This window comes from Acipenser ruthenus, chromosome 43, assembly GCF_902713425.1.
Source record: "Acipenser ruthenus chromosome 43, fAciRut3.2 maternal haplotype, whole genome shotgun sequence".
Lineage (NCBI taxonomy): Eukaryota > Metazoa > Chordata > Actinopteri > Acipenseriformes > Acipenseridae > Acipenser > Acipenser ruthenus.
In genome coordinates this window covers 5,027,171-5,048,579 of record NC_081231.1, presented here as the reverse complement: position 1 = coordinate 5,048,579, position 21,409 = coordinate 5,027,171, and the positions used below count along the sequence as shown (strand labels likewise).

Below are 21,409 nucleotides of genomic sequence, written 5' to 3'. Positions count from 1 at the left end.
TGACGTGTGTTTCTGAGTGAACATATATTGGAGTGGCATGTGGGGGTAAAAGCCCCCTTTCCCAGAAATGTTATTTTTGGGTTTTTTGTGCATTTATGATATCACTAGAAACTCCTGCTTATATTCAGCTACGGAGGTTGCATATACAGTAAGTTTATTTAGAACATAAAAAAAGGTTTAAATGTACATTCGTTTATATGACAAATATGGAATTTTCCTTAAGGGGGGGCCCTTACCTCACCCTACTGTCGCAGGTGATGCTGAACTAGTTATTCCGTGTAGTAAAACATTGGACTCCTTTGCATGGAGGCTCTCAGTAAGCTACAGTGCACGGTTCATCAACTGATTCAGATTCAGTTATGTTAAGTCTGCCAACTGATGATGTAGGGCAAGGCAACAACTGAGTGCCCAAAAATAAGAATAACAGTGAGTTTTGACCTCCTTTAGTATTCTGGATGGAGCGCATACCTTGAAAAATGACCCTGTGTGAACAAAAGGAAATATATAGAAATAATATGTACAGCTAAACATGTCCAAGTATCTTATAGGAATGAAGTCAGACCATGGAAATTCACACCTGTGATGGAGAAACTTTGGATCAAGGGACTTCTTGTGGAATCAACTAGAGCTGAACCTGGCACAGAAGTTGAATCCTGCTGGGAACGTGGGGATATGCTGGACATGGACTAGGCAATTTCAAATATGGAATGTACTTTGATATAAAAATGAAGTGTTAGAGGTTTTTGGAAGGAAGGATAAAGAGAGAGTATCCTTGTACCGCCAGTAGATGGCTCTCTTGCTCCATGAAATAGGTCAGTCCACCCTTGGTTTGATAGGACACTTAATTAAGTACTTAGTAATCTGGGAATTTCTAAGAAAATATATAATGAACGATTTACCGTTTGTATATCTTATCTTCAGAAAGCATGACGCTTGATAAAAAGCACCATTCCGGCTAAAAAGTGAACATTAATCACATCTACAAATTTATGTTTCTAAAAACAAGATAAGAAAGGGATTCTTTACAACATATAAATTAACATTAACCCTTTGCAGTCCATTTATTAAGTGCGCGTCAGGCACGTCGGGTCTAATTAATTTTCACACGCGCAGTTAATTTTAGACGCGCTGTTTAAAAGTATTTTTTCCATAGTCAAACGGGTTTAAAAGGCCCTGCATATCAACAAAGCACTCACTAGGCATCTCCAGCCCCACCCCACCCTTTCGTTCACTATCGCTTTCACCTATGTAAGAAATAAATAATAATAAAAATAATAGTCGTACATACCGATCAATCATCTCCGGATCACTCGTTTTATCACCAAACTCCTCAATAATGCGATCAAAGTCATTATTTTATTACTATAACATCTCAAAAAAGCTCTGCAAATGTCAATGATAGTCTCTGTGCGCTGATGCACTCAGCCAGCTTGTTTACTAGGACCGCCCCGTTATCTGATACCAGGGCCATATGTATGACTATTCATGAGATATGCCTTTTGTTTTTTTTTGTTTTTTTCGACTTGTCTCGGCTCCTGTCGCTACCACTCGGCAATTGAATGGTTTTCTCGGCTTTTTCCAGAGAAAAAACGACTAGAAACCCGTTTTTTGCGTTGATACAATGACGTCGGACCCAGTCCGACAAAGGACCTGAGAGGAATAATTGCAATGTCGGAACCATTCCGACAATGGTCAAGTCTTAAGAAAAAACCTGTTTTGGCTGGATTTTGTATGAACAAAGAATAGGGTCAAGCCTAGTTCAGTCATTATAAAAAATATAAAAGTTGAATGCATTTATACTGGCCTGTATTTGGATTTAAATCTTAGAGGGATTCACCAAAGAAATAAAGTGATATTATAAATTCTAGGAGCAACTGTTAAACTGAAATAAATTAATTAAAAGTTTATCTTATAATGCCACATTTATAGTGAAAAAATAAAAAAGGTTCAGTGCTAATTGACACTGTTTATAGTTTATAATGGTCAAAGAATAGAAATTAGACACAAAGGTATTGTAAATTAATAAAATAAATGATTAAACCCTTTTTTAGACAGCACAATATTTGAAACTAAAAATAATTATTTGATTTCATAAGATTAATATGTTTTAAGTATTTGCTATAATAAGAAAACATATTATTTAAAACTGACAAGTATTATTGCTTATTCATGACTTTACTGTAGTGATAAGAAGATTAAAAGCTGGAGCAGTATTCGATTTAATTAATTGGGAAAGTGGTACAGTTTCTTTCTCCTTCTATTGAACAAAAAGACCTCTAGACATTATGATATCCATTGAATTATAGAATATAAAAGGTGTTGTGTTATGTTCTTGTGTTAAGTTTGTAATAATATACTATAATGTACCTTGTTGTTAATCCACTATACTATTGTTTAATGATGGTAGATGGAGTCATTATAATGTGGTTCTTTGAAACTGCTGCATTGAAAAAGGGACCTCTCTCCTTATCAAGATGTACAGGCTGTAGAGAAAGGAGGGGTAATCTTACATTCCACTCTAGCAAAGCTGCAAGTCTTATAGATTTGGAATTTAAGGTTTATGGAATTAGTGGTTTAGCACAGATAAGAATATATCTTGAAATAATATGCAAAAAATTATGGCTTAACTATGTTTGCACAGACTTTGGCCTTGAAAAAACAAGAGACTGTGGAAATTGCTTGCAAAAGCCTGGTTAGTGCATCTTTTAAGGGATAAATAATTGTAATGAAAATTATTACCACTTAAACTTATTGAAACTAATTGACTTGAATGTTGTATAAGGCAATCTTTTGTCAAATACTCTATTAGAAAATAGTATATGGAATCATAACTGACTCATTAAAAACATTATGAGGTTAAAAGAAACACATAACTTTAATTTAGCAAAATATAATCAATTAGAAGATGTCACATATTAAGAACATCTCTCATATATATAACACATATAAAAAGAATAATGTTTGCATGCACATATAACAGTAGTGTTTTTATATTTTATTATAAACCAAGATCTTGGGAACCTTGGTTCACTTGACTTTTCAATAAAGGAGGGGCTCGGAGGAAAACAAGGAATGAGATCATAGAGTTGGAGTTAGACAAATGTGAAGTCTTGAATTTATTTGGTACATGACACCAATTAATTCTGAAAAGTTGGTCCTGAACTTTTGAAAACTATTATTTGTAAAAAGGGAGAAGAGCTGTCTCAACAGATTAATGACTGGATTTAATTGAGGCGTCCCATGTATTCCAATGGGACGAAAAACCTATATAACTCCTAAGTAATTACAATGGAGTACCACACTCATCCCAGACAGGGTAATGTGGTCCATCTTCTGCAAACCTACACAATTGAGCTGATTGAACTCAGTTTCATTTGCCTGGTGAAGACAGTCATATTGCTTTACGATTTATATTAAAGGGTAAGCATTAATCAATTATTATTTTATCTCACATGTATTGCATGTATTGCTATAAGGGACTCACACTATGTTTAGAAGATAGGAGAACATTTGTTGAATGTGCTGAAATAGGCTACTGGGTGTTTTAGTAATGTAGTCGTGGCCCACCTGCAGGCTGCACGAATACATAAAAATGTATTAAAGTGTTAACGTTAATATCTGTTAAGACACTGGACTGCCCAGAACGTCTGTCAGCTGGGGATATGAAGTAGTCTGTAGCTACTCAATCCAATATTTAATCGTTAATAAACCGAATGAGTACTGATCATACATATATCAGGGTGTGTGTGTTATCATGAGGTAATATCACCACTTCCTGGGCGGCTGAAGGACTCCACCTCGTCTAGTGCCTCACAACGCACCCAAGGCGTGGTGATATTACCTCATGATAACACACACACACCCTGTCATGTATTACTGCTTAATTAAGGATCTAAATTAGGTTTAGATGTCACATTCCTTTGTTGTCACTGTATTGATTTAGATATTCAGGTTGGATACCTCGGGATCCTTATTGAGAAGCCAGCGGAACTCCAGCGTTTCTCCGACCCAGTGAAGGAAGCGTTTGGCGCTGCCATGACAACCTACGACATCACCTGCACAAGTTACAACACGTCAAGTTCTTTTTTGTAATACAGTATTACGCTTTATTGTTTTCTCAAAATAACATCAATAAGATTATCAGCTCAGCTGCTAGTGTGTGCTAAACACAATCTCAAATATCAGTGAATAGATACAGAGACAAGCCGTGGCACCAGCAAGAGGTTCAAATGAAAGCGCCAGTTAAAGTTTAAATAAATACATAAATAAATTACGACATGAAACAAAAATACATGTGGGTATATTTTAATCAAAAGTCCATGCATCTATAATTCTGAGTATTTATCCAAATAATCTCACAGCAAATTCTTTCCAAATGAATCATTTCTGCTTCCCCCGAATACTAAAAAATGTGGCGTTATAGTTTCTTAACACATTGTAGCGTAACACGCAGTAGACAGAAGAGAAGGAGACAACAGGCTGCTTTCAGGGTCAAAGCTTTATTTAGACTGCCATCTCTCAGCAGACCCTGCAGATCAACGCCCCCTTTTATAACTCAGCCCCGACCCTTTATGCTAATCAGGTGCCAGAGCGAACAGCTATCCCATTGGTCCCCAGCCGCACACCAGGACCAATGGGCACACACAACTAACAGCCAATGACAGGGAGCAGGGCGCACCCTGCGTGCGGACAGCTCGCACAGCCACAGAGACAGAGCGAACCCGCAGCTACAGGGAATACAGACGAGGGGAGGAACACAATACAGCGGTAATAACAGCACCCAAACAGGGGAGACAAGAGCGAATACACAACACGAAACACAAACACACGGACCGCTACAACACTACTGGATTTTACAAATCACCTATGCGAGTCTGCACCTCAAACACTCTGAAATATCATTTTACATTAATACGGCAGTTAGTATATAAATCCATTTCTAAAACGGGTCGCATTTCGTAATATAAATACGTATGAGCTACCAAAACGTATTTTTGTTTCGTGTCGTTATTAATGTATTTATTTATTTATTTATTTATTTATTTGTAATCCAGCCTTACATTTTAACTTCTTGAAGTTACCACAGCGTGTCTATGTATGAATTACTGACGACTAATATTGAGATTTGATTACACTAGCAGATCAACTGATAATGTATGGATGTTATTTTGCGAAAACAATAAAATATTAATATTAAAAAAGAAACACTACAACATTTTATAAACAAATACATGATACACCAAACTGCAGCACATTCGTTTACTCTTAATATCATAACAAATATACTTATTATAAATACGTACCTTCTTTTATTTGTTGGAAAACGGACTGGAACTGAAGTAAAGTGCTTTTTAATACAGTGCTATTTGAGTATTTAAAATATGGTTATCTTCAAAATTAAAATGTCAGCAACGGTGTGTTAATTAAACGAAGCGCCTGACGCCGCTCGGAACTTTCGCATTTTTAAATCCTAACGGTCTCTGCTCAGGGGAGTGGAATGTTCAGGAGCCGGTTGCCTAGCAGCGTCTCCCCCTCCTTCTCTGCCCCGCCCCCTCTCTCCCTCTCTCGTTGTGCTTTAAACAAGTCATAAACGGCTGGTTTGTGATTTTGTTATATTGAAGTTATATTGAAGTTCAGTACGATCATTAATGTAGCATTATCGACTTTGTTAACGGTAAAAAAAAAAAAATTATGTAAGGACTGGGAATAATCGACCCGCATAAGTGTAATCCTCTAAGTGTATAGCTAAATATTTATGAAAAAAACGGCCATACAAGTAAGCGTGTTAAAGTGGGACTTAATACTACTACGACTAATAATAATAACGTAATATCAGAACTACTGATATATGCTTACTGATATTAACTTTTTATGAAGTGCTCACTGCAAACGAATGGCTCCAGTCTTTTTCGTTTTTTTTCTCTTTTAATCGCTGAAATCCATTTTACCCTCCTGTCTGGATCAGCAGGAATCCTGTAGAAGGAAACTTTATATTTCTGTCTAAAAGAATCGGCATTACTGTAATGTTACCACGCTAGCCATTTTGGTCATCTTCCATAGTAATGCTGACTGTGAATCATATACCAAAAATAATCTTTACAAGTTTTTATTAGTAATAATTATTTTAAAAATCTCAAGCACATTAACAATAATGTAAACCATATGACAATGCCACCTTCACTTCACAGTCTAACAATTGTCTAGTATATATAGGGATGATACAATAAAACAAACTCTAAATCTATCAGTTTCTTATAGTGAAGTTAATTAAACTAGTTACCACAGATTATATTATTGCAGTTTATATAAAATACTTGGATCTATCAGTTTCATAAAGTCTCTCCGCGTTCCAGCTCCAGTCTGCAGCGCGGAATCTCCTTCACAAGTCCGGCTCTCCCTCTCACAATATTCCTCCGCATTTATAAAGGCAGGAGATGATTGGCAGGGCGGGGAGATCAAGCAGCGAGCCGCTGGCAAGCAGAGCCGTGGAACGGGAGACGCGGTTGCTAAGCAACAGGGGGGGCGTGCATTGGGCAGACAGTCCTTCAGCCAATCGGAGTTTCGCTCGTACAGTTCCATAGAGGAAAGAGAGAAAGTAGTTTAGGGGGGTCCAGTGAAGCAAATCCATCAAACCACACTCGAGATGAGAAATAATAATAAAGAGCTGAACAACAAAACACACATTTATATAAATAAATCAATACACACACACACACAATACACATTTATCAAATAATAATATGAGAAACACAATCCACACGTGAATAATAATAATAATAATAATAATAATAATAATAATAATAATAATAATAAGATCCTACTACAATCGCACAGTTTCGTTTTTCAAAGCTGGTAAAGGATTTACTCGTGAGTCAGGGCAGTACACGTGCTTATTAGAGTGACTGTATCCGATTGGGGAGCTCCGATTGGCTAGCTGTGTAAAAAGAGGGGAGCTCTGATTGGCTGGTTTGGTGACAAGAGGAGAGCTCTGATTGGCTGGCTGGGTGATAAGAGGGGAGCTCCGATTGGCTGGCTGGGTGACAAGATGGGAGCTCTGATTGGCTGGCTGAGTGAAAAGAGTGAAGCTCCGATTGGCTGGCTGGGTGACAAGAGGGGAGCTCTGATTGGCTGGCTGGGTGCAGCGGGAAGGGGAGAGCTTGCTGGGCGGATATTTTGAAGAGGATCGAGAGCGACAGTCATATCTGATAAATATTCTTTTCTCTGAGGTGTGTAAAATGTTCCGAACATGCGTCTGGAGCTATCGGGAGTGCAGCCTGAACCTTATAGTAATGATCTACCGGTATACTTGTTAGAATAGATATTTGTAGATATTTCGTTCTTGTGTCTGATTCAAACGTCGATAGATCTACTCGTTATATTTTTATGGGTCCGGTTTCTGCACATGAGAGACGAACACAATGCTTGTGTGAACGCACATTTTAATTTAGGCGCACGGATGCGACTAGAAATCCCTAAAGGATGAATATAAACAATAAACAAGATTTATTTTTTCAGCTGAAAAGTATAAAACAAAAGAGAGAAAAAAACCCTCAAAGTCGGATCTAAACTCAAAGCTCAATCGTAATGCACTCTGGGAATGTAGTTTATTGGTGTCCACTGTTAATTACACATTAAAAACTACAAATCCCATACCCGCCAGTTTCACTGAATTATCAACCGACAGTGGATAAAAGATTTCCCCTGGCTTCAGTTTGACAGCGTTAAAAGAATATAAAAAAAACTCCATGTTGTGCCCGTTTTATCAGGATGCTGGGGAACTGATGGCAGGACAGACTGCATTTTAACAGGGAGCCAGGAGTTCAAATATGAAAATATCTTAAACACAGCGCTTCAAAACGACACGCAGTGTGTGAGGAGAGGCAGCTCAGCGCGCTGCCATGAACAGAGGTATGACACAGGCCCGGTTTTGGCGATGGAACCGCATTACAGTCTCGCGTTTTGATTGGTCCATGTCTGTCACATGAATATGTCGTCACACGAGCGGAAAAGCGTGCAGGCATTTTTAACATTGCAATCAGAAAGAGAGAGAGATCGAGATGTAGTTTCTTCATGCAATAAGAAATATGTTTTTTTTTAACATTTACATTTTATTAGTTTTTTCATTAAAAAAAGAAAGATTTCTGGGGAGAGTAAAAAATACATTCACTTTGATTCATGTACTAAGGGTTACTCTCAAATGAATTCACGATCCAGTTTATGGTAAACTGCATGGATGACTTCGAAACTCGGCTGTCAGCTGAGTCCCCAAAACTGGGCTGAATTCAAAAATACAAATCGGCCCAGAATTTGGGACGTAAATGAAAACAGGGACAGTCTTTATGTAAAACTGTGATTACATTAGAGATAAACTAATGTATCCTCTAACAAAACTGCAATAGTGTATACATTTTATATTAAAACTACTTGAAAGAAAAAAGTACACCACCACAGAAAGCCAATTCTTACATTCGTGCATAACATGATAATTCATATAAAGTAATCACCCATAGTTTGTTATATCAGTACAGCGTAACACCACTTTATATTTTAATGGAAAGGTTGTGGAAAGCAGATCACTCTCTCTCTCTCTCTGGTCACAATGTTAAAAATGCCTGCACGCTTTTCCACTTGTGTGACGACATATTCATGTGGCAGACATGGACCAATCAAAACGTGAGTCTGTTATGCGGTTCCATCCCAAAAACTGGGCCTGTGTCATACCTCGCAGGTCGCCACGGAGGGAAGGTAAGACTGGCTAAAGAAAAGGATATAGGATAAGAAAAAAAGCAGCACAAAGAGGGAAAGAGCCCTCTACGTCATCCCCCGAATTACACCTAAAGGCTAATATTTATCTAGAGAGGTTCTTATTCCTCTTGTCTGTTACAGGGTAATACCTTACATCAATCAGAATAGATTTCAAAGAGATATATTTAAAAATAAATATATATTTAAAAATGAGATATATTTAAAAATAAATATATCTCAATTTAAGTTAAAATATATGTCAATATGTTTTGAAATATTTTTAAATACAAATAAAAATGTATTTTTCTAAAATGTCTTCCGGTCCTCGGCTGGGAATTTCTGAGAATAATATCCTGTCTCAGTCTATTAATCTTTCACTCCGCTAGCTATCAGCATTTTAACGCGAGAATGACTGTGTTTATACACATACCAAGAACAACCATGACTGGACAATTTGACAGCGTATTAAAAACAACATAAATATTATAATGAAAGGACAAACAATTGACTATAAGTCATAGTTTATTCAGGAACGTCATATAAAGCATCTACACAAGCAAAACATTGTAAATAAACGGACATTTGAACAGAAATGTGTTTATATACAGACATATTACATAAAGCGCAACCTCAAAAAACAGTAAAAAATGAAATAAGCAAATAGTTGAAAATAAATGTGTGTATATAGAGATACTGTATATCATGTACATACAAAACTGTACAACTGAAGGTGGTCTTCCGGTGACACTCATGCGAGTTGACCGTACTTCATTAACCCTCCTGCTAATACCCCGCTATTCTGTCATCATTAACCCTCCTGCTAATACCCTGCTATTCTGTTATCATTATCCCTCCTGCTAAAACCCCGCTATTCTGTTTATATCATTAACTCTCCTGCTAATACCCCGCTGTTCTGTTTATATCATTCACCCTCCTGCTAATACCCCGCTGTTCTGTTTATATCATTCACCCTCCTGCTAATACCCCGCTGTTCTGTTTATATCATTCACCCTCCTGCTAATACCCCGCTGTTCTGTTTATATCATTCACCCTCCTGCTAATACCCCGCTGTTCTGTTTATATCATTCACCCTCCTGCTAATACCCCGCTGTTCTGTTTATATCATTCACCCTCCTGCTAATACCCCGCTGTTCTGTTTATATCATTCACCCTCCTGCTAATACCCCGCTGTTCTGTTTATATCATACTTATTTCACAAAATGTTCCTTTTTTTGTTCGTTCCCCGTTTTGCCTGATGGCTTCTCGTAAAAGTTCCCCAGATTCCCCCCCCAAGCAACTCCTGAAGGGAAACTCTTCATAAAGTCCTCACTGGTGATGGAGCGAGCCGTGCCGGCACAGGCTGACACTTTCCTCGACATGGTGAAGGACATGCTAGCCAAGGCTTTGAGGCCTGTTAGGGAGGCAATGCACAATAATGGTGTGCGCCTTCATTCCATGAGAGCAGACCTCGATGCACACAAAAAAAACTGTGGAGAAAGTTAGGATAGATACATTGCCTTGACTGTGTGGAAGCGTTTCAAGACGAACTTAATGATTTGGAAGACTGATCAAGGAGCTGCAATGTGCATGTTGTTAATCCAGAGGGGCAAGAGGGGAGCAATCCCCTTCCAGTACCTCTGTGGATCCCCAGCCTTGCTCTCCCCTCATCTTCTTCAGAGATCCCGATCGAGACAGACAGAGCACACTGCGTGTTTAAAAGCTCAACACATGGCTCTAACAAACCACATGCACTAATATTTAAGTTACTTTGCTATTTGGATCACCAAGCTATTCTGCAGGGATCTCAGAAATCACAACCTATACAAGTGGAGGGTCATTACATCCACTATCGCTAACAAGAGCAAGGCTTTCACACAGGTCAGAGCTAAGCTTTGCCAGAGATGAATGGATGCTTTCGTAATCTACCTGGCAATATTGAAGGTTTCTTATGAGGGGGAAAACTGTCATTTGAGTCTCCTGTTGAAGTAGTCTTTGGTCTACCCCCCACCCTTCAAGAGGACTCAATTCCAGATGAGTAAATGTTACGCTTGATTTCTGCACCGCTCTACAGCCTGCAGAGCTGTGTATTTCAATGGGGACGGATCAAAAACAAAGGGAGCTTCAATCTTCATGAAACGCAACATGGATATATCTATCAATATGATGATGAATATGATTAATTCTGATCAAACAGGTACACTTTTCTGCTGTGCTAATGTGAATAGCGAAAAAATTGGTTTTGCATCGATCTACGTGCCTTCAGTATATGAGCCTGCATTTTTTCCTTGGCTCACAAATGAATTGCTATCACTGGGAGAGTTAATAGTGGGCACAGACATGAATGTGTGTGTTAACAATCAAATGGACAGATCTTCAGCCAGTATTTCTAATACACAGTCAGCAGCTTCTAAAGCTCTGCGTATTTTCATTAACCCTATGCTACCTACGGAAAATGTCCATATTTGGTTATGAATATGAACACTTTGTGTTTAATTGCTTGTAGCTTTTAAACCGTAAATCAGAAATTAAAACCTACTACATCTACAGAAAGGCATTTAGTAGATATTTTCAGTAATGTGGTTTATTTTGTTGGGGTGATTTTTTTTTTCCAAATGAGCTACTCCTCATAATTTTTCTTTGAAAAACAATTTACAAATATTTTAAATTGCAAATTTCAACCTTTTTCCAAGTATTCCATAAAAAAACTTAAAGTATATAGTAGTTTCACAATTTCTCAAGGATTTCAAATCTGAAATCGGAAATGAATTATCGTGTACAGTTGCAGAACTAGATAAGGTTTTTATAATACCACGTATTTTACAAAAATCAACCCCAGAAATGGCAAATATGAAATATTAATAAAACCATTTTAAAAACTGCCAATATTAACCTCTTTCCAGGGTCCATATAAAAAAAAAACTTAGAGGATATTGTAGCTTCACAATTTTCCTGATCTACATTAATGATTTAGATTCTGGTATAGTAATCAAACTCGTTAAATTTGCAGATGACACAGCAATGGGTCGACATACAATGTCGACATACAATGTCGACCCAGGGGACTTTTTTGGTCTGAAGAAAGATACAAGGACCAGGGGTCACAAATGGAGATTAGATAAAGGGGCATTCAGAACAGAAAATAGGAGGAACTTTTTTACACAGAGAATTGTGAGGGTCTGGAACCATCTCCCCTGTAATGTTGTTGAAGCTGAAACCCTGGGATCTTCAAGAATCTGCTTGATGAGATTCTGGGATCAATAAGATACTAACAACCAAACGAGCAAGATGGGCTGAATGGCCTCCTTTCGTTTGTAAACTTTCTTATGTTCTTATGTAAACCAGGCAACAGAGCCGTCTCCACAGCAGCAGAAGAGTCATCAGAAATGAGACACGCCAAGGAGTGCGCTGCTCTGTGACACTCGAGGGGCCGTATTATCAAAGCGCTTCCTCCAGGCTTTAATTAACTGCTATTGATTTTAAAAAGGACAAAACATCATGTTAATGTTACAACATGAAAAACTAAACACACTGAGAGTGCTGAAGAGGACTTGAAATACAATGTATTACTCAGCTGTTTGGTTCTAGTTTTGCAAAATGAACAGGTGGTTTACCTCTTTAAAATAAATAGGAGTTAATTAAAGACTGGCGTAAAAGCTTTGAAAAGATGTCCTGAGGTGTCTTATTGTGATTAAAAAGCGTCCCATTCCACAAGAAAAACCTGAGAGGCGTTAGAAAACTAAAGCTCTTTGAATGAAATGCTTTTTATTATATGAATAACTACCCAGTGGAGTGACAGAGCAGGTTAATAAACTAAATGTATTGAATGAATAATGAAATCAGATAGTATATGTCAGAGAGTGAGAGGTTTGTATTAAACAGTCCAGTTACAGTATTTTTAAAAAGGTTTTAGAAACTTTAATCTAAGAAGCCACGTAAATGAACTAAAGTCTCTCTTTTTTATTGTTTTATTATTAAAAAAGGTATCACCAAAAAAAAGAAACTTCATCACAATAATAAATGAAAGCAGTGAAGCAGCACAGTAGATCTGCACGCTGGGTAGAAGGGCATCACTGGTATGCAGAGCAGAGAAAGACCAGCAAAAACAACAGAACCAGCTTGCATTGTAGATATTTCAAATGAATAATTATTCATTGTATTGAAGAAGACTGGCTCCTCCCCTTGCCCAGAGAAGCCATTTTAAATGCAGTTATCTGTTTATAAGCTCAGCGCCATGGCAACAGACAAGTGCTGTTCATTTTCTGCACTGACATGAAGGTGATGTCATAAAGGAAAGATATTTCATAATGTCGCTAACAGTGAATTTTCAGCAGAATCTTCATTGCAGAGATTTACTGGTAAATCTTGTTAGTTCTTGGAAGCAAGTTATTTTTCGTATAGAAGTCATAGTTCTTAAGTAGCAGTAAAAATATATGTAAAGTTTGGGAAAAAGGAAAACTGATGTGTACCAAAATGATCAATAAGAATAAAGAGAAAAGGATATTTCAGGTACTTAAAAAGGTAGAATAATTGATTACAGATCAATTATCAGGACGTTTTGGACTACAAGTCCTTCAGCGGCTGAATACAAAAAAACATATTTAGAGCTAATAACGTGGTAAGTCACTATTAATTGTGGTTTGTGTGTGTGTTTAGTTATTATATTTGGGAATTAGTATCCCCACTCTGTCGAGTATTCATTATTTCCAGATTAGCGGATACTAAAACATTCCTCATTTTGAATTCATCAATAAAAACACCCTGAACTACAGCGGCGACACTAACGCTTTGTGACTGTGGAGCTCAACTACACACCGTGTGTGATTCTGATTTCATTATTTATTGTGTTTAACACTGTGGAGCTCAGCTACAGACCGCGTGTGATTCTGATTTAATTATTTATTGTGTTTAACACTGTGGAGCTCAGCTACAGACCGCGTGCGATTCTGATTTCATTATTTATTGTGTTTAACACTGTGGAGCTCAGCTACAGACCGCGTGCGATTCTGATTTCATTATTTATTGTGTTTAACACTGTGGAGCTCAGCTACAGACCGCGTGCGATTCTGATTTCATTATTTATTGTGTTTAACACTGTGGAGCTCAGCTACAGACCGTGTGTGATTCTGATTTAATTATTTATTGTGTTTAACACTGTGGAGCTGAGCTACAGACCGTGTGTGATTCTGATTTCATTATTTATTGTGTTTAACACTGTGGAGCTCAGCTACAGACCGCGTGCGATTCTGATTTCATTATTTATTGTGTTTAACACTGTGGATTAATTCTAGAGTAGAATCCATTTCACTCCATGCCTCTTTGATACTCAAGAGCTTCCTCCCAATGCATCCCTAGAAGACGCAGCCTTGCAGCCTCCCACCAGCCAGGCAAACTGGCTGCTGTCCACCTTGACACCTTTGGTAGCTCCTGTCCAAACTGACCCTGCCTCATCTGTCAAGGGAACTGAAACCACAGTGTCTCCGGCACCCCCAGGATTCCTCAGCGGTGTCTTCAGAGTAAACCAGCAGCACCGTCAGTGTCCACACTGGTACCAGCACAGCACATAACTGACCCGATTCCATCTGTTCTGATTGGACCTGGTCTTAGGGTAACATCAGCAGCAGTAACACCAAGGCTGTGGAAGATCCAGCAGCACCAGGACTCCCTTCTCCTGTGTCCAGAACCATCTCCAGTGTGCATCGAGGATCACCGCTCTGATTCTGAGATTCTTCACTCTGCAGATCAGCAGATCAGACCTGTTAGTGCCCTGCTCTTCACCATGCAGGTCTCATATCCTCAGGGTGGAAATGAAGTGAAGGTGAAGACAGAATCAATTTTTTTTTTAAATTAAAATACAATGCAGATAATAACAGAAATAACTTTATTAGTAAAAGGGTCAGCAAAGGTTCACAAAAAGCTTCTCTGGAAGTCTGTGCTGCTCGTACTTCCTGGGATTGATTCCCTCCTCCATGTGTTCCAGGTGGAGGGGGGACAGGCCTTGGACGAGGAGGGCAGAGGGGTGAGGGCCTCAGGGATTAGCTGCTGATCTTGCCACTAATACAGGGGAAGTGTCTGGTTGGGTCGTCAGTCGGTGTGAGAGAGACAGGGGCAGAGAGCATTTATGTGGTTCTAAATGCAGGTGGGAGTTATTGGTTTAACTGTTTCTTTAATAACAACACCTGTCTGTCAATGATGTCCTTCTTCAAAAACTCTGATTTGCCTTTAGAACAACACTCTCCATCCTTCCCTCCCCCCTTCTCTCGCTGCCAGCTCAATAGGCAATCAGTGGCCTCCCCTGGGTGATTGACATGCTCAGCAGACTTCCCCACCTCCAATGCCCTCCTTCTCCCTGGCCTGTCCCAACTTGACTAGCAGCACAGAAGAGAAGATTGATCCCAGGAACTACCAGCAGCATCGACCTCCTCAAAGGATCAGCAACTGTTACTGCTGCCCAATATTTTAAAATCACAAATACACTTTTGCCCTCACATTCAGTTCTGTCAACCCTGAAAAGGTGAGCCCTTCCCAGCGAAGGCGATGCACAGAAGGGCAAGCTTTCTAGAATAGTTTAATACACTGTGTGTGCTCTGAATGTTATTGCTACTAAATAAAGCAAGGGCTGTTCATTCCAATGCTGTGTGGTGTTGTCATTATTACACATGTGATATACAGTAGCTCCAGTTCCTGTTCCTTGTGAAAGTGTGAGATAATGGAGATCCAGTCAGGCTCGCTGCCAGCAGGCAGGCAAGCTGTGTGTAAAGTGTTGGTAGGGTTAACATTAGGGGTTGTGAAGAGGACCCATTAATCTTCTAAAAGCTGGGTTTCTGAAGTGAGAGAATTCCATTTGTAAATTGTGTCAATGAGTGAATGATTTTGACTGACTTCTCCATGACACCATGCTCAATGGGTTCCTAACAAATTATATAGATGAATAGGAACACAGTTCAATGTTAATTCAAAACTAACTTTATTATTATTATTTTAACACATACATAAGAACATAAGAACATAAGAAAGTTTACAAACGAGAGGAGGCCATTCAGCCCATCTTGCTCGTTTGGTTGTTAGTAGCTTATTGATTCCAGAATCTCATCAAGCAGCTTCTTGAAGGATCCCAGGGTGTCAGCTTCAACAACATTACTGGGGAGTTGGTTCCAGACCCTCACAATTCTCTGTGTAAAAAAGTGCCTCCTATTTTCTGTTCTGAATGCCCCTTTATCTAATCTCCATTTGTGACCCCTGGTCCTTGTTTCTTTTTTCAAGTCAAAGAAGTCCCCCGGGTTGACATTGTCTATACCTTTTAGGATTTTGAATGTTTGAATCAGATCGCCGCGTAGTCTTCTTTGTTCAAGACTGAATAGATTCAATTCTTTTAGCCTGTCTGCATACGACATGCCTTTTAAACCCGGGATAATTCTGGTCGCTCTTCTTTGCACTCTTTCTAGAGCAGCAATATCCTTTTTGTAACGAGGTGACCAGAACTGAACACAATATTCTAGGTGAGGTCTTACTAATGCATTGTAAAGTTTTAACATTACTTCCCTTGATTTAAATCCAAGCATCTTGTTAGCCTTTTTATAGCTTCCCCACATTGTCTAGATGAAGACATTTCTGAGTCAACATAAACTCCTAGGTCTTTTTCATAGTTCCCTTCTTCAATTTCACTATCTCCCATATGATATTTATAATGCACATTTTTATTGCCCGCATGCAATACTTTACACTTTTCTCTATTAAATTTAATTTGCCATGTGTCTGCCCAATTTTGAATGCTGTCTAGATCATTTTGAATGACCTTTGCTGCTTCAACAGTGTCTGCCACTCCTCCTATTTTTGTGTCGTCTGCAAATTTAACGAGTTTGCTTACTATATCAGAGTCTAAATCATTAATGTAGATTAGGAATAGCAGAGGGCCCAATACTGATCCCTGTGGTACACCACTGGTTACCTCACTCCATTTCGAGGTTTCTCCTCTAATCAGTACTTTCTGTTTTCTACCTGTTAACCACTCCCTAATCCATGTGCATGCATTTCCTTGAATCCCTACTGCGTTCAGTTTGAGAATTAAATACACTAAACAGGTGTTTTTTATATATATTATCAGCCCAGAAGATTATAGAGAGATTGTCAGTGAAAGTGAAGAGGAGATTGTCTGAGCTGTTTGAATAGTTTCCTGGTTCAGACAGCGATGTGTGTTTAATCTGCAGCGCTGACAGGGTCAGGGTCAGGGTTGTTGACAGGGGAATCCAGCACAAGGTCTGTTGTCTTGTCCCAAGTATAGAAGAATGGATAGAGTGTCTCATTGGGATTGAACTCCATGTCAGTGAAAGTGTAGATGTGAGATCTGGTCTCCACATTGTAAAAGGAGAGCTGCCCTTCCTCATAATCCAGATACACCCCCAGCTTCTGGGGCTTCAGGCTCTGGGGGAGGGGGGTCTCAGTGTCAGTGACAGCAGTGAACGGATAGCCATACTGCTTCACAGTCCAGTAACCCTGCTGGGGGGTCCTGCTGATCTCCCCCTTTCTTGGGGCAGACTCTCTGATGACTCCTAATATCCAGAATGTATTCCCCCCCACCTGCACTTGCCAGTAGTGTCTCCCCGAGGTGAAACCCTCCCTGCCCCGCACACAGCACCAGTAATCAAATCTCTCTGGATTGTCAGGGAGATCCTGCCGTGTCTCTCCCCATCTCACTCGTTTCCCCTCTGCAGACAGGATGAGCTCAGGGTTTGCTGTATCAGGGTCCAGATTCACATCAACTGTGGAGCAGAGCGGAGAATTTATTATTATTATTATTATTATTATTATTATTTATTATTATTATTATTATTTATTATTATTATTAATGATAAAATCAGAGAGATGGAAAGAGGGGAGGGCTGTGCTTTATCAGGGTCCAGTCACAGTGGAAGAGGGAGAGAGGAGTGAGAGTCAGGGATGTGCTGTATCAGGGTCCAGAGTCACAGTGGAAGAGGGAGAGATGAGTGAGAGTCAGTGCTGTGCTGTATCAGGGTCCAGAGTCATAGTGGAAGAGGGAGAGGGGAGTGAGTCAAGGCTGTGCTATATCAGGGTCCAGAGTCACAGTGGAAGAGCGAGAGAGGAGTGAGAGTCAGGGCTGTGCTGTATCAGGGTCCAGAGTCATAGAAACAGAAATAATAATAATAGGAACAAACATGATTGGAAAGAAAGAAATAGAGCTAGAGATCACCATGACCTGCTGTACATCCACATTGTGGACAGAATAGCTGCTATTGGGGAAGAGGGGGGAGAGGAGGGGGAAGGCTATTGGAGGGGGTAGAGGGAAAATAATAAAGGGAAGGGAAGTGTGGAAAGATGGGTGGATAAGAGAAAGGGGGATGTGAGAGAAAGAGATGGAGATGGTAAAGGAGAGAGTGGGGAGAAAAAAAGGGTAAAGTGGGTAGCAATAACATGGAGAAGAGAGAGAGAGAAGGAGAGTTAGAGGGAACAGAGGAATAGAGTGAGAGGGGAGGAGAGAGAAGGGATGATACATATGTATCTACAGACAGACTCCAGATTCTGAACTCCTAATAATTTGAGTTAAAGAACGTCTGTACCAAGTTTCATCACAATCGGATAAGCAGTTCTCTAGATGGTAAAAGTTTGTAACATATAGTATAAATCTGTCACCTGGGATATGCATCCATTTTGAGGATAACAGAGAGGAGTTAAGATAAGGATAGAGGGATGGAGTAGAGATTGAGAGAGAGAGAAAGAAAGAAAGAGAGACGGGATAGAGGAAGCAAGAGAGGAGGAAAGAGGGAGAGGAACAAAGAAGGAAAGAGGTAAGGAAAGAATATTGAAAGAAAATGGTAAGGGAGAAAAGAGGGATCGAGATAAAGGGGACAAGGAGAGGGGATAACAGATCCAAATTTTGAACCTTTTAATAATTTGTACAGTCGGCGCCGCCTACTCTGGGAGAAGGTTCTTCCTAATCCTATTTGTGTCGTTTAATTGGGACGTCACTTCCTTTAATTGTGATACAGTATTTTCAAATGATGAACTTAGATCACTTTTCAGAGCAAGACAGGTTTGTGTAGCACAGTGCTGTCAGTATGCGAGTATGCTGTGACTTGCGTAAAACATGTTGAACTCCTGAAGGAGCTACAGTCTCCTGTGGTTTCTCACGATACTGTTGCAAAGAAAGTTGGTGTGTCAACATCGCAGGTGCTTCGCCTTCTGATAAGATGTGATTTCATTATTTTTCATTTCATGCAGAAATAAAAAAGTGTGACTAAGGTCATCTCAAATGCCTCTCTTAATTGGAAGCTGCTTATTCAGGATATTTTTACTTCTCCCGAGACGTCCTGGCTGTACCTAGTTTAAGTGGTTATCTAGATACATGTCAATGTGTAACTGACAGAAATACAATGATTTTTGGTTGTAAATCTCCCTCCCGACCTGTGAGGGCGCTAAGCAGAGAGAACAGTTCCCTGGATGGGCTGGCCTGACAGTTCTTTCCCAGGGTTCAAGGGAAGTCGGCCAGCTGGGAAGGGGCAGAACTCCATTGCATTAACGCATTGACCCCGAAGGGAAACGACGTGGCAGTCGCAGATTGGAGGGGCAGCTGCACTCGTTTACCAAGGGGTCATGTGTGATGGCATAAAAGGGGGCGGAGAATCGTAATCTGTCCCTTCGCTTTGGTTTGTGTTATTAAACCTGAAAGGACCCGTGAGAGACCCAGTGATAAAAGTACAGTGAGTGTTTTGTTTTGTTTGTCTATAACTGTTTGTTTGTTATTATTAGACGGCTAACACGTTCCGAAGATGTCACCAGTGATGGGAAAAGTGAAGCCTCCTGAGCCACTGAACCCTCTGAATCCTTTGGTTCACAAAAAGATTCACAGTGCCATCTCTTGGTAGATCTGCACAACTCAATACAATGCCTTCTCTGGAGACCTCTATCTCCAGAGAAGGCATTTAGTAAAGTGGACAACTGCACTGACGTTAGATACACTTTTGACAATACCAAGCAATTTCATTTTTTATTTTCTCAGTTAATTGGGGATCTATACTTTATAATGTAGAAAGGTGGAAAATAGTGGGCTCAAATCCCTGAAGTTTCCTTTTTTAAAAAAATTGTGTACTTTGTATCCTTTATACACTTATAATAGATCAGATGATTTTTTTTTACCAATAATTTTCATAAAGAGCTCTGTTTGTCCATATGTAATGCTTTTTTTGTTTGTTAATTTGAAAAAAAAATATTTTATGAAAAATAAAACAGAAAGCAGCATCTTGATTAAAAAAATCCTTTCAGCTTGACGGAAACACCACACTGCGAGCACTGCTGACAAAGAGTATGTATTAGATAAAAAAAATAGTTTCCTTCCTACCAGCTCCTGCTAAACACCATTCTTGGGTCACACAACCTAGTGGTTCAATGAACCACATGAAGATTTGCTTTGTAACACTGCTTGCTTGAATTGGTTCATGTGGGGTTGAATCAGCTGAGGATTCAGCCCCATCACTAGCTGTCGCCAAGCGCCAGCACAAAACATGGAACAGCACTTCACTTTTGTCACGAATAAACTTGTATCACCCACCACGAGCACTACAGCATGCAACCAGGACTGGTGAGAGGGAATATCTAACTGTCACCCAAGAGCAATGAAGAAGGAAAGAAGGTGGATAAAGAGGGTGGATAAAGAGGGAGAGAAAGAGGGAGAGATAGAGGAGAGAGGGAGGTGGAAGAAAGGTAAAATAGAAGACACACATAGAGAGCGAGTGAAATCATTTTTGTACCATGTTCCATCACAGTGGGATAAGGAGAGGGCATGTGCATGTACAGACAGACAGGCTCCAGATAGGGAGGGAGGATAGAGTGAACAGAGGAAAAGGTAAGGGGGAGAGTGTGAGACAGGAGCATGTGTGTGTACAGACAGAGGCTCCAGATTGTGATACTCTTAATAACGTGTTAAAAAACGCCTGTACCAACTTTCCTTAGAATTCAAGATTAGCTCTCCAAGTAAAGTGTAATATAAGCTATATATTTATATCTATCTATATTATGAGGAGGAAATTAGGAGATGAGAAAATAGCTGGAAAAAGGCAGAGGGGGATGGAGGGGACAAATGGAGGCAGGGGAGAGAAAATGGGAGGAAGAGTGGAGGGGAAGAGGAAGAGAAAGAGGAGGGGAGTGGCATGCACTGACAGACAGACAAGCTTCAGATTTGAATACTCTCTCTCTATATGTGAAGTGCAGCTCAGAGGCACCTCTAGTGTAGACCTGTCTCTATATGTGAAGTGCAGCTCAGAGACACCTCTAGTATAGACCTGTCTCTATATGTGAAGTGCAGCTCAGAGACACCTCTAGTATAGACCTGTCTCTATATGTGAAGTGCAGCTCAGAGGCACCTCTAGTATAGACCCGTCTCCTGGGATATGCAGCCCCATTGAGGAGAAGGACATATTGCAGTTTAATTTGAACTATTATTTCCCTGTAGAAACAGGAGGACTTGATTCTCAAACTATTACTAATGAACTACACTAGGATCTTTAAATTATTGAATATTTAAATTAACGAATGAATTATTGAGGGTAGAGAAAGGAGTGATAGAAGTAGAGAGAGGAAAAGGAATGGAGAGAAAGGGAGTGGGAGAAGAGAAAGGAAATGAAAGAGGAGAGGGGGCATATGCACCTATATATAC

General features: G+C 39.6%; 2 protein-coding genes across 3 annotated transcripts in view; both read right to left on the bottom strand.

Annotated features, from left to right (window-relative positions):
* Nucleotides 1-21,409, bottom strand: part of LOC131709392 (butyrophilin subfamily 2 member A1-like) — a 98,000-nt gene that overhangs the window by 28,545 nt on the left and 48,046 nt on the right. Inside the window, exon 1 of one of the 2 annotated variants that reach the window (XM_059011922.1) lies at nucleotides 3,961-4,044. The exons of the other annotated variant lie outside the window; for it this stretch is intronic. Coding sequence (XP_058867905.1) covers nucleotides 3,961-4,037 — 77 coding nt within the window. The 5' untranslated portion in view covers nucleotides 4,038-4,044. Of the gene's footprint in view, nucleotides 1-3,960; nucleotides 4,045-21,409 lie in introns of those variants that run through there. 2 annotated transcript variants of the gene reach the window in all.
* Nucleotides 1-21,409, bottom strand: part of LOC117970885 (butyrophilin subfamily 1 member A1-like) — a 79,584-nt gene that overhangs the window by 44,781 nt on the left and 13,394 nt on the right. The window lies entirely within an intron of this gene.